Source organism: Cygnus atratus, chromosome 1 (assembly GCF_013377495.2).
Source record: "Cygnus atratus isolate AKBS03 ecotype Queensland, Australia chromosome 1, CAtr_DNAZoo_HiC_assembly, whole genome shotgun sequence".
NCBI classification, from domain to species: domain Eukaryota; kingdom Metazoa; phylum Chordata; class Aves; order Anseriformes; family Anatidae; genus Cygnus; species Cygnus atratus.
Genome location: NC_066362.1, coordinates 119,925,657 through 119,939,884, shown reverse-complemented (window position 1 = coordinate 119,939,884; position 14,228 = coordinate 119,925,657). Strand labels below are relative to the sequence as shown.

The 14,228-nt window shown below is 36.6% G+C and overlaps 1 protein-coding gene across 1 annotated transcript in view; it reads right to left on the bottom strand.

Annotated features, from left to right (window-relative positions):
• Positions 1-2,149: 2,149 nt before the first annotated feature.
• Positions 2,150-14,228, bottom strand: part of CFAP47 (cilia and flagella associated protein 47) — a 308,902-nt gene continuing 296,823 nt past the window's right edge. The window contains 1 exon segment of the mRNA XM_050712219.1: positions 2,150-2,359. Coding sequence (XP_050568176.1) covers positions 2,150-2,359 — 210 coding nt within the window.

Below are 14,228 nucleotides of genomic sequence, written 5' to 3'. Positions count from 1 at the left end.
TCCTTGATACCGGAAAAAACATTTTAGTTCAGTTTAAACTCTGTAAAAATAAGAAAAGGTAATGCATTTATTTAAAAAAGGTAAAGATTCAAATGATTATGGCATATTTTGCATAACTCATAAATGAGCTTGTATACACTGGAAAAGTCTGTAACCTGATTCAGAAATCACAGCTGATGCTTCCCTTCTGAGATAAACAATATCACTAAACTTCACCTTTTACAATGCACTTCAGATGTCACTGCATAAATATTTGTCTATGGATTTTTTAACTTTTGAATGTATGAGAGAATTTGAAAATCTACTAGATGTAACAGAAAATGCAGGTAAATTAACTGTGAAATAAAATTTTTGAAGTGAGCAACACTTAATTGAGTGATTGACCTATATGCCACCATCTATCTGTGATAGAATTATAAAGCTTTGAGCATCTCACAAAAAGCTGTGATTTCAAATGAGAAAGAAAACCTTTTAAAAAGCAAAAACAGGAAAACAAAGCTTTAACAAAGAAAAGTTGTCACTGAAATTATTCTTGAACACTGTGACCAATAATCAGTTGTGAATCCACTGCATATTTCTGATCCATAAATTCTCATTTCTTACAGTCAATAGAAACACTTGATTCAATTACACACGTAGATAGAGCTCTACTATGAAATCTAGATATATTTGTGTTCCCAGCCACATATAAGATAAATGTTACAAGAGCTTCTTAATGTTTTCTATAAATTTACCAAATATCACTATGGACAGTATCTTTCATGTGTTGTATACTGAATTTGTAAGGGAAATTTTATTCTTGGTTCAGATTATCTGTTTTCTGATCAAAGCGAGGCACACTGCACTAAAAAGCAGAGACTAAACACTGCCATCGCTGTTTTATATGTTCCCAACATTTTCTGTAATAGCTTCTCTAAAATGTGTGGCATAAACAAAATCCTCAAGCACATAGCGGTAAAATGGTTTTATTGGTGCTCATTTACACTGACCTACATAGGTTGTTCTCAGGCTCCCCATTCCTGAGCAATGATGCTCATTCTGTATTTGTGCCAAGAAAGCACTTACTCTGTGCCAAGCTATCTTTTTGTTAAAGGATATTCTGCCATTAAAATAAAGGCACAAATACAATTCACATTCTGTTAGTAAAGTCAGCAAAACAATCTCAAAGATAAAAAAAAAAAAAAAAAAAGTGGGAGTTATCCATCCAGTGATCTTACAAAGCATGATTGAATAGATCTAACTTTCTAATGACATCAATAGCAAAGAAAGCCTGAACACCCATATAATGTCAACTGTGAACGAGAAGAATGGAAATGGAAGCACAATATGAATGGCATCTCTGGTTTGTTTATTTTAGCAAAAAAAAGTAAAATTTTGCTGCAGTCCTCACTGGCTTTTCATAGCCTTCTATATTTCAATACTCCAATACTCTAAAGCACTCTAAAATTTACTCAGCACATCAATACGGAGGGAGGACATTTTATTTTTATTCTATATTATGTGTAATAACCTAAGAATTTAAAGTGTTATGTGATGAATAACTCAGGACAAAATTATTTTAGACAAAGCAGAAATGTCAAAATTAATGACATTTTCCAAAGCAAGTGAATCTAAAGACATTCAAGCTCTGGACATGTGATACGTAAACCTGCACCTTAGCAAAGTATTGCAAAATTTGGGTAAGCATTTGATCATGAAAGACATCAGGGATTAGTTTGCCTGCTTGGTTTGTGTGCAAGTAATATACTGAACAACACATAGAATGTTCTTTATGGCTTCCTATTAAAGCCTTACTAAACTAACATTACTTCTAAAGCAAAGCATTAACTCAAATTCCCAAATTTCCATGTATAGTTTTTCAACTCAATCCTTTTTCCTTACTAAAATTTGCTGACATCTGTATGAAATACATGAACCACTAGGTACACAACTAAAATCCCTGATAGAAAAAAACATTATTAGAGTTGAGACTCTCTGGATCCTCCACATAAAGCATACCACCAATGCATATCATATCTGCTTTAAAAATATATAAAAAACACATCTTTGTATTTGCAGAGTTTATTTGACGAAGGTATCCACCTCATGTGTCCCCCCACCCTCGCCAAAACAAACAAACAAAAAACAACAACACAGCTTTCTCTTTTCTCTATTTTGTCCTCAGGACTAAAGGTGCCCCCTTGATTGGTGAGGATACCCCAGTGGTTGTAAGCTTCAGATTTTCACGTAAGAAATTGCGCTGTCGAACTGTGGCTGATCTTATGTAACCGCTAGTAGAAACTACTTTTGCTGGTCTTGTAGGTGGTGTGGTCTGTGGAGGCAGGCCATTGATTTCGTATGTCCACTGCATTGATTGAGTCTGAAAATAAAGAACAGACACATGATAAAATACAATCAGTGACCAAATACCTCAAAAAATTTTGACAGTGATTTACCGTGCTACATTGATTTCAAAAGATATTTATCCTTTTCCACATAAGGTACTGGAATAACAGAGAATGAGAATCACTGTCCTGGAACACAGAGACTAGAAATCATGTTTAACCTTATGAATGCAGACTCAGACCCAACAAAGAAAAATAATTTATCATCCCAGCTGATCTAAAATTCCTTTTTTATTTAGTAAACCCCATAGCTCTGTATGTTGTTCAAAGATAATTATTCCACAGTACAATATAAATGTCTCAGGTATATATATACTGTGTGACTTAATTGCAACTCAGGTGTTGGTAATAATAGTATTATCAAATTGTGAAATCTTTGCATTAAAATAATGGAAAAATAAAAAAGAGTAAAGGGCTCTAAGTACACATAAGAGAATTGCAGCTTATGTTGAAATCTCCAGTTTGAAGAATATTTATGTGAATTGAAAATGACACTCTGCATTTGCCTTCTGTTTATAACTGGTCTGTAGGAATGGAGCATATGTTTCTATGTCACGTCTTGTAATGCCTGAGTACTTGATTCTTACTGAGTACGTGATTCTTATTCTTAATACATTTCCCATCTATGTTTACTTAAGGAGTATTATTTTATGTATACGAAGGCTGTACTGTTGCCTATCTCCCATGTTTCATTTGTTCTCTGAAGCAGAATTTCGGTTGCTAAAAACCCATATGTAACTATTGCAGATTCTTAAGTCATTTTTCTTTCAAGATTTATCACTTTAATTCTGGAAAGCAGGTCTTTATTCCAAGTCTAGCATTATCCTTCCTAGAAGGTCTATTCATAGATCTTTCATTTTCCATTCTCCTTTTCTCTTAAGAACAAAACAAAACAACGAAATGACAAAATCCCAAAGATTTCAAATGCTGTGTCATTATGTCCAGCTTTGTACCATACAAAGAGAAAGTGTTACATGCCCACTTGACACATACATTGCCATCTATTTGCACTCCGCAACTGGCAATTCCAGGTTTTCTGTTTGGGACATTTTCACTTACAAGGCACTTGTGGGGAACATCAAGTGAAAAAGCATGGGATGATGTAGGTCCATTTAAATTTATTCATTCAAGTGATTTTTTTTTTATGCAGAACATGGAACATAATGCAAATACATAATACATATCTGCACAGTACACAGAACATACCAGACTCCATGACTTTGTAGCATCAAAGCAGCAAAGTCGTGTTAAATGCATGATATTTCCAAATTCCCAAGATATACTTTTCCATATGTTGCACAGCACTGCAATTGCACAGCCATGTTACTTTTGGTTCTACAGCAGGTTTTTTTTGGCACTACACTTTTGCATCATGCTGCATTGAACTAGAGTCAAGGCTTGCAGGATCACCTTTCTTTCCTGCTGCAAGTCACAAAGATTTAATACAACTGTTGTAATTTATGTAATACGTCTCTCACTTAATACAAACATAATCCTTAGAACAATCATTGGTGGATATAACCATTACACCTAAGATCAGTGTCACTTTCACCCAAGGAAACAAAGGGTCAGAAAGGCTGTGTACACCCTCAACCAATCTGGAAATTCATGCAAGAGTCAACCTTAAAGCTCAAGAGTCTTCCCCTCAAGCACTTAGTTAACAGCATGCCTTCCAACACAGCTGGCTTTGTGGCCCATTTGCTCTTTCCAGTCTGACAGTTCTGCATCTCCCCAAGCAGATTAGGCCTATAGAGAGCAGCAACAGTATCCATACTAATTACCAATTGCTCCTCACAAAAAAAAAAAAAATCACATAGCATAAATGCCATCAAACATCTCCAAAGTATAGTGTGTTGATTTATCTAACAACTTACTTACTGTATTCTGTCGATTAGCTATGGTCTAGGTAAAGAACTACATAGGACATGGGGAAGAGCACTGTACCTTCTCCATCTCAACGTTTCTTTAGTCATATCATACTTATAATAACATATTGAAGAGAATAAAATGCATGTTAAAGTAGCTCTCTGATTTTGTTCTTGTTGTTTTGTTAAATATCAGTATTATATTTGCCATTGAAAATGTTTGCTTTGGTGATGTTTACCTTTGCTATCTTTCGTATGCTGTTTCCTACTGTTCTAATGATTAGCCTGTCATTGCTAAAGTACATTTAATGGATATTGTTGCAAGCAGTTTTTCATTCATGTTGCAACTACTCAATAGGAAGAAGTTCCAGGTCATTAAACTCTAAACCTTTTGACACAGGCTTTGTGCTCTTCTATGCATTTATACAGTGTTTACAATAATTCACATATAGGCTGCATACGGTTACAATTTTTAAATGTCATCACCATATGAATCTCTAATTCTGCTGCTTATTTCATAACTGGTTTTAGCCAGTATTTTGGTAATGGAATATATACTGTTCTGTACTTATATTGAAAGAATAGGCAACTTTTTTGCTGTGTCTTTTTAAAAGAAATATTTTTAAACCCTCTACTTTAAAACTGGTAGTACTGATTTTTCATAATGTCTTCTGAATGCATTACTGTATTCTAATAAGGTTAGTAAGCGTAAGATCTTAATAGATAATTCACCATGCATGCATAATTTTTTAAACTTTCATTACTCTTCTGCTGAAATCAAAATCTAATTTAAATTGAATATTATTCCTGTGTAAAACAGACATATTAGCTCATCATTATTCTAAACCTTATTTAATACTGTTCAGTGATCTACTAACTTCACTGCCATTAAAGATAAATGCCAGCAAAAGCAGGTGTGATGTGGACCAACATCAGTATCTTCTGTCCAAAGATAATATTGTCTTTTAAGAAATGTAAATCTCTCTCCAGAGTTAGCTAATTGTCTTATTAACTCCAGTACAAGATGAAAAGGTTTATCTTTATTTAGTATGTCAGATTAACAATTTAGTTTAAAGAAAATTTAATCTCAGGGTCATATACACTGTGTGCATGACTCATTGATCACTTCAAGGTCAGAGAAAAGATCTGTCAATTGTTTCAGCCAAAGATTTTAACTGAGTATCAAGTTACTAAAAATCTTTTTTGTTCGTGAAATCCACACATATCATAACTTTATTTTCTATAGTTTTCTTAACTGTTTGAAGCAGGATTTAAGCAAAACTGGTGGGCTATGTCACCTCTCAATTTCTTTTATTGTTAACATCAAACAATATGGACTTCTGGGCAGTAAGAACCTATTGTTAATTGCCTGTTTGCTGTACAAATGCTCTATATTGTATATTTTGTGGGGGCTAAGAAAAAAAAAGAAAAGTTTATGGCTTTGCTTGGTAAAAAAGGTTCAACAAGCAGAAGTGCAAAGTCCTGCACCTGGGGAAGAACAACTCTAGGCACCAGTACCTCCTGGGGGCCACCCAGCTGGAAAACAGCTCTGCAAAGGACCTAAGAATCCTGGTAGACACCCAGTTGAACAGCAGTGTGCCCTTGCCTCTATGAAGACTAATGGTATTCTTGGCTGCACTAGGCAAAGTATCACCAGCAGGTCAAGAGAGATCCTTCTGCTCTACTCAATATTGGTGAAGTTGCACCTGGAGTACTGTGTCCAGTTCTGGGTCTCTCCAGTACAAGAGAGACATGAGCATACAGAAAAGAGTCCAATAGAGGGCTACAAAGATGATTGAGGGATTGGATTACCTCTCCCATGAGGAGAGAGCTGGGACTGTTCAGCCCAGAGAAGGAAGACTTGGGGGTGATCTGTTCACTGTCCATTAATACCTGAGGGATGGCACAAAGGAGACAGACCCAGGCTCTTTTCAGTGGTGCCCAGTGCCAGGACAAGAGGCACTGGGCACAAACTGGAGCACAGGAGGCTCTGCCTGAACACCAGGAAACACTTCTGTGCTCTATGGGTGACGCAATACCGATTACCCAGAGAGGTTGTGGAGTTTCTCTTTTTGGAGATCTTCAAAAGCTGCCTGGACATGGTCCTGAGCAACCTGTTGCAGGTGGCCCTGCTTGAGCAGGGATGTTGGACCAGATCACCTCTGGAGTTTCCTTCTAACCTCAACCAATCTTTGACTCCGTGATTCTGTGAAAAAGCTGTTTATTCAAGTGCTGGTGTAGCCTGTATCAGGTGCAGTTCTGTGGCAGGAGAAATTGCTCCTTACCTGATGGAAACTCATTGATCTTAATGGGGAAACCATTGTGGGCATAATCACATAAACTCTTTAGATATGATCCATGAAGATGAACCCAAAATAATAATAATAAAAATCTATAACAACCTAGTCCATCTATTGTAAATCATCTGCTGTCATCCAAGACAGTTGGAGACAGCCTTTGTGGAAAAATTGTGCAGTTATGTACTTATTTACTGAAAGGAAAACCTCAGTTTGTAGTTCAGTGCATTCTGTTAAAGTGGTAACAGGTGTTACACAAATGGAAAATAGTTACTGTAACTGCCAACATAGGTTAGTGCTACAAGACCACCTAGAACTCAGTAATTTTGGGAAAAATTTGGACATCCATGTCTGTTTAACTAGAATATTTAATTTCCAAGGGCAAAATATTAGGTTTTCAAATGTTACTCAAGTCATAAGTATTTTCTTTCAGGATAAAGCCTACAATGACTGCTTTAATCAATACGAAAACTGCAACAAGAGTGAGTCCACCAAGTTCAGAATCAGTGCAAGTGCCTTCAAGCTGCTTTCCAGGTCAGATACGTTTCAGTGACAGACAAAGAAGGATCAAGTATCAGACTTTTCCGGAGTGACAGAGAGGGGTCAATGACTTTGAGAGGTCTTCTGTATATGACTGTATTTGACTTACGAGCTGCATTTGCTTGCCTAAGAAATGGGTCAGAATTTTCCAAATAGGAGGAACTTTTCCTGTGCTTATGGCAGTGCTGATTATTATACCAAATTTGCAACAATTATAATGCTAGCACCAGTACTAACAAACAAAGTCTAAAGACAAAAGTATTGAGTAGAAACACAAAAGACAGTCTCTGTTATGATGTATGTAATAATAACTTAGGTATTTACAAATCATTGGGTCCCTGCATCTCTTGGCCTATTTCAGAGTTGTGCTGATACTACAGATTACGCAACTTCAGAAGAAAGACCAGACCACATTCTAAATGTCCCTGACAGTCTGAGGGAAGTGTGGATATTGAAATTAATGACTTCCTCTTATCAATATCTAGAAAGTCCTGACAGCTATAATCCAATTTAAGTCTGAAGAAAACAATAATTTGGTTCACCTGTTTGGAGTAATGGCCAACTGCAGAACCACATTTCTTTGATAAATATCTTGAAGAATAAAAAATAAGACATATGCTACCAATTTTTACTTTGTATTGTATGTTATTCAAGTAAGTTATTCAACTGTCTTGATAGCTGACTGAATAATGTTCATGAAATAATTTATTCAGCAAATACTGTTAGCAGTCACCAAATAATTTATGCAAAAGTATATTTTTTAGTATTCAGACCATTCTTACAGATGGTTCATGATTCATAGGATTAATTTGCAGAACATAGACCATCCATATGTATTCACTGTAGGCTGGCAATGCTACTCAGTTACATACTAATTAATTGCCAGAGAAATTTGTGTTGGGAGGGAGCTAAATGTTGCAAAGTGAGTATCAAGAATTTTAAGGTAAATGATATTCCAGTTGTCTTTCAAACAGTGTTAATTCAGGAAAGTTCAAACAAGATTTGCAAGACCTCCAGTAAGCTAAGACACAGGAAATTACAGACAGTGCATCCTGTCCTCCCTGGACCTTAATTTGTATTGCAATGGTGACAGGCAAAAAATGATCAATTACAATCAGTGTATGCAGAATGAAATTAAACCAAACTTTTATGTGTGCTGCTGAAGAGTTTCTGCCTCTATTGTTTTCCTTTATGATCAGTTTAGGGTGAAAAAAAAATAATTGTTTGGGTGCAACAATGTTGTAATATTTCCATATCTGTAGCTCTTAGAAAAGGGTATATATGGGGTATAGAAGTGCTAGATTTATAGCAAATCTCATATTAAAAGAAGAAGGTCATAGCTGATCTTATCAAAGTTACTGAGAAGACTTCAGTTATTTGTATTTTAATTAGTCTTAAGATTTGTTTTACTTGCTAACTCTCATTTTGTATTAATTTTATAAACGATCACTAAAGAGTCAGTATGATGGCAGATGCATTATACTCAATAAACAATATTGTTTAGTAGGTCTCATGTCATTACTTTCCACTACCTTCCACTCCATAGATAAATTTTTACTTCTTGATTGCTTTACTACATCATCATGCAGAACAGGGCAGGTTAAGTGAATACTTACCAGCCATTTGCTGCCAGCAAATGACATGGCCTCCACTGATTCCCCACTTTTGCCCTTCCTCTTGTTCTTATCTGTTTTCCCTGTTTAGTGAATCTGGTAAAGGGGAAAACAGATTGAAAAAACACTGGAACATATAAAAAAATGCCATCTACCAATGTCTTCCTCCTTCTTTGTTCTTCCAGTCTTCCATAATATCTAATTAAAAAATGGAAGGAAACTATAAATAATTAGAAGAGTACTTTCTTTGAAGTCTTAAGTATTTCTTGTAGCTTGGAAGAAAAACCTTGTAAAAGGTCCCATAGACCCAGGGGTTCTGATCTATATCTGAAACTAAGGGAATTAAAGAAACCAAGGGAAGAAAAAAAATGATGAGAGATTTCTTTCAGAGTTAATTTTTAAATGCAAGGTTGAGCTTCCTCATGCTAAGCTGGTTTCAGGCTGTTTCAATCCTTAGGATGAAAGAATACTGGAAAGAGAATTTTCTTATACTGAAATTGTTGGGGACCCTCTGTTACTGTGCCAACTCATATCAGAGTCTGCACCTGTTAGGTCCATGCAGTCAAGTAAAAGGGCACCTGTGTAGGGGTGGAAAACCTGGCTGCAGTGAGTCACTATTCACAATTAAATAGTGTGTCCTATTCAAGTCCATAATGTATCATGGAATTCTGAGCACTGGCAAGGAAAAAGAACTGCTGAAAAAATGATAATAATAATAAAAATATTATTCTGGAGAATTCGAAGAAATAGTATTGTGTCCTTCCTTTGACCATCAACACAACTTCCTCTCCAAGGTTACTCTTGAAGGACCAGAAACGTAGAAAACACAGTTTACGTTTGTTCTTGGAAAGCTACAATATCTCCTTGTATGACCACCTTGACCGGTTACTTAAGTAGAAAAATAACACTGTTATTTTTTAATAACACTGTTATAAAAAGTGGGAGGGTAGAGAATTAACTGCCATCTGAATAATAAATAAATAAATAAATAAATAAATAGCACTATCATAGAGTACTTGACATGGTTACTGCAAAGTCAAAATAAAACCTGCATATCTGAAGAGGTGAAATAAAGAAGAAGAAGTAAGAAGAAAAAACAAATCTTGCTTTAATTATTCAAAAAGATCTTCACCCACCCTGATATGTACTGGAGGGACAATGCAGCATGATATAAACAAGTACATAAATAGCAAACAAAAAAACATGGAAGTGTGGGCCCACTGCTGATTGCAGCAGCAGACCTGGTAACACAGGACAAGGAATAGGCTGAGGTACTTAATGCCTTCTTCATCTTCACCTTCATGATGTCACATCTTCAGAAAGGGAGAGAAGGAGTACCCAGTGAACTACAGGACAGTCAACCTCACCTCAATTCCTGGGAAAGTGATGGAACAACTAATTCTGGGAAACATTTCCAGGCACATAAAATACGAGAAAGTGATTGGGGGTATCTAGCATGGATTCACCAAGGGGAGGTGATATTTAGCCAACCTGATGATCTATGGCGAAATGGCTTTGTTTTGGTAAATAAAAACAAAGCAGTGGATATTGTCTACCCAGATTTCAGTAGGGCTTTCAACACTGTCTCCTGTAAAATCCTCAAGGACAATCTGTTGAAGTGTTGAGTGGATGAGCAAACGATCTGATGGATTAAAAACTGGTTGAACGGTTAGACCCAGATGGTAATGTCCAGTGGCATAAAGTTTAGCTGGAAGCCAGTAAATAGCAGTGTACCCCACAGGTCAATACTAGGTCCAATCCTGTTCATCATTTTCATTAATGATTTGGATGATGGGGGCAGAGTGTACCCTTGGCAAGTTTGTGGATGACACAAAACTGGGAGGAGTAACTGATACACCAGGCTATCCTGTCATTCAGAGGGACCTAAACAAGCTTGAGAAATGTGATGACAGGAACCTCATGAAATTCAACAATAGGAAGTGCGATGTCCTGCACCTGAGAAGGAACAGCCTCATGCAATGGTATATTCTGGGAGCTGCCCAGCTGGAAAGCAGCTTGGCAGAAAAGAAGCTTGGATACCAAGTTGAACATGTTCCAGCAATATGCTCTTTCGGAAAAGAAAGCAAATGGTCTCCTGGGCTGCATAACTATACTGCTAGAAGGTGGAGGGAGGTGACCCTTCCCCTCTACACAGCACTGTTGAGGCCTGGAGTACTGAGAGAGAAATAGAGCTACCAGTAAGAGTCCAGTGAAGGGCCACAAAGATGATTAAGGGACTGGAGCATCTCTTCTGTGAGGGAAGGCTGAGAGAGCTGGGACTGTTCAGCCTGGAGAAAAGACTCAGGACTTCTCATCAATATATCTGAAGGGACGGTACAAAGAGGATGTAGCCAGGATCACAAACTGAAATAGAGAAGGCTCTCTCTGAAAATAATGGAACACATTTTGACTGTGAGGGTGACTGAGCCCTGGTGCAGGTTGCCCAGAGAGGTTGTGGAGTCTCCAACCTTGGAAATACTCAAAATCCACCTGGATGTGACCTGGGCTAATCTACCCAGGTGACCGTTGTGGCTTGAACCCAGACAGCTAAGAACACACACTGCCACTTGCTCACTCTCTCCCTGCAGTGGAAAGGGAGAGAGATATAGGAAGGCCAAAAGCAAGAAGACCCATGGGTGAAGATAAAGATAGTTTAATACATGAAGGAAAGAGAAACTAAAAACCAACCAACCAAACAAACAAAACACAAATGATGCAGAGGCAATTTCTCTCCACTTCCTGCAAGCAGACAAAAAAAAAAAAAAAAGTTTTAATTGCTGAGAATGACATTGGAAAGTCAGGGTCCAGTGTCGCAGATGTATCTCTTCACAGTCTTCTACTCATGCCTACCATGTGGGGCAGAAAGCTTTGATGTTGTGCAAGCACTGTTAAGTAATACCCAAAACACTGCTGTGTTATCAAGACTGTTACAGTCACAAATCCAATACATAGCAATATACAGGCTGCTGTGAAGAAAGAAAAATCCACTCCAGCCAGATCCAAATACTGCCTGAGCATATTGTCTGGGTTAGACAAGTCCCTTCCAGAAGGCCCTTCCAACCTCAAGCATTCTGTGATTCAGGGATTGTAGTGTATGATACATTAAGACTTATTTTCTTTCATCTCTTCATCTCTTTTCTCGTTACTTATAACTGCCCTAGTGATGTTGAATGTATTTTAACATCCAAAATTAAGTGCAAAACATACAACTCATTTACTTATATACTCACTGACTTCATTATATACTCAACAATTCATGTGAACCATTCCTCACAATGTGGTAATATTAAAACTGGAGTACTGAGCCATCCTGAGAAACTGTCACCAACACTTTATTTCAGGGTATCAAAGGGGAAAAGAGTGATCAAACCAGAGTCTGGGGGTGCTTGTGAATAACACTTATCCTCCTTTATCAGATAACACACATAGAATCATAGAATCATTTAGGTTGGAAAAGATTGTCAAGTCCAACCGTTAAGTTTACATTTAATTAATGGTCTTGCTTTCCCATTTATAATTATGATGGTAGCTCAACAGTCATTTTCTTAACTTATATGAACAATTCCAGATAGAATTAAAGGTGGCTTAATTGATTTCTGCAATTCAACTATTAGATGTTTCACTGCTTTGTTTAGATGTAATACAATCAATATCAAATATTCCTTCATTACTGGCAATGTTTTGAATGCCCTTATACACCAGTCGTTCCCATATTGGTATAATCTCTTGTCATTATGGGAATTATAGTCTCAATAGGCAAGGTAACTATTTTTATGCCTATGAATCAAAAATTTTGAGTATTGATTCTTCACTCAAAATCCAGTGATGCTAGTGATAGGATGTGCTACATTCACTGCCTGGAATGAACTTTCTGGACCTCTGTAATCACAAAACTCGGTTCAACATCAGCCAGGGGATGCAGGTGATGTCTTCCTTATTGTGAAACTATTTCAATTATCCTATTAGCTTTGTTACATTTTCCCTTGTTCATTCTTTTTAAGAGATGCAATTCAGAATAACATTGAACTATGGTAATTACAAATCTACCAGGAACAATGCACAATGTATTTTCACCAAGCTACTGAATATGTAACAGTATCATTTTCTGTTAAAATATGCAAGCTTGCATACATAAGCTTAGAGAAGCCACAGATGGCTACTGTGGCTTGCACATGGCAGCATTTATTTCCAGAGCAGCATGACAAATGGTTTTGATATGCTATCTTCCATAGGCTAAGTTAGTGATTATTCAGTAATAAAGGTGCACAAGCCTGACTTCTAGAGGGCTTGATAATGTTACCTGCAATCTGGTTTTCTCTGACATCTATTTTATCTTTTAAGACTTATTTTGTTTGCCCTCTGCTTTAGAATATCTCTGCAGTCTCATCCATGAATTACAACACATTTGCTCAGGTCTCTAGCTGGATTCAGCACACTGCAAGCAAATTAACTGTAGGCCAACTTGAATACGCCCTTTTCCAAGGACTTGCCAGCCTCCTGGCTGCTCTGTCTTGTACCTGGCAGCAGTTCCTGCTCTGGGAAGCCTGTACAGAGTTCCCCTGCCCTTGCTGGCCCTAAGCTCTGGCGCTTGTGTCTTCAGTTTTGCCAGCACATTGCAGCCAAACTCAGAGATGTTAGTCTGACTGAGGAAGTCCTGTTTTCTCTTCTCAGTAATTTATAGTTTATCTATTATCCTTTCACTAATTTGTAATTAGTGGAAAAACATTTTTTCTTTTCAGTTAGAACTGCACTGCCTATGAAAGCTATTATAAACGTTGATGTTTGATTATGGAATAATATCTATTTAAAATGCTCCTCATGCAGTTGTCATTGTTTCTTGCTTGTAGCTCAGTAAGATTATGATGTTCTTCTTCACAGATACAGAAACAAGCATGATTATTTTCTTTACAAGCTTTTTATTATATTTCTCTAATTTCATTCTTTGATCTACAGAAATTTTTAAGTAACTTTCCATGGTACTTTTACAAAATTAAGATTCCTACCAGCTATTCAAATAATAGTCTAACTTCAATTGTTTTGATATGTAGTTGACTCAGGACATAGGTTTTAATGACGGTTAAAGAAAATCGAATTGCTTCAGCAAAGTAATTAAAGTTTTCTGCCATTAATAAAATCTACTGTAAGTATTCATGAATATTAAGGTTTTAAAGAATTCCCCAAATACTTCATGAAGTACTTCATGATTTGTGTACAGAAAATATAAATGAGGCTACATTATTTCAATTATAGATATGCATTCAGTTAATAAAATGTACACACTGAATTTTGGTAAAGACGAATTGTAGTCTCTTCACGTTAATTACTTCATCAGGACTGGGTTCTCAGCAGGGCAAATAAAACAAAAAATTTGCATGTACAATGTTTGGGTTTAATGTTTTCAACAAATGAAGAAACGATGACTGCAGGATCTTTCCCCATAATCCCAACCTCCTGTTTTACTTTACGACACAATTGTAATGACCAGCATAAAACAGATAAAGAACTTACACTGTCATATGTGCTGCTTTA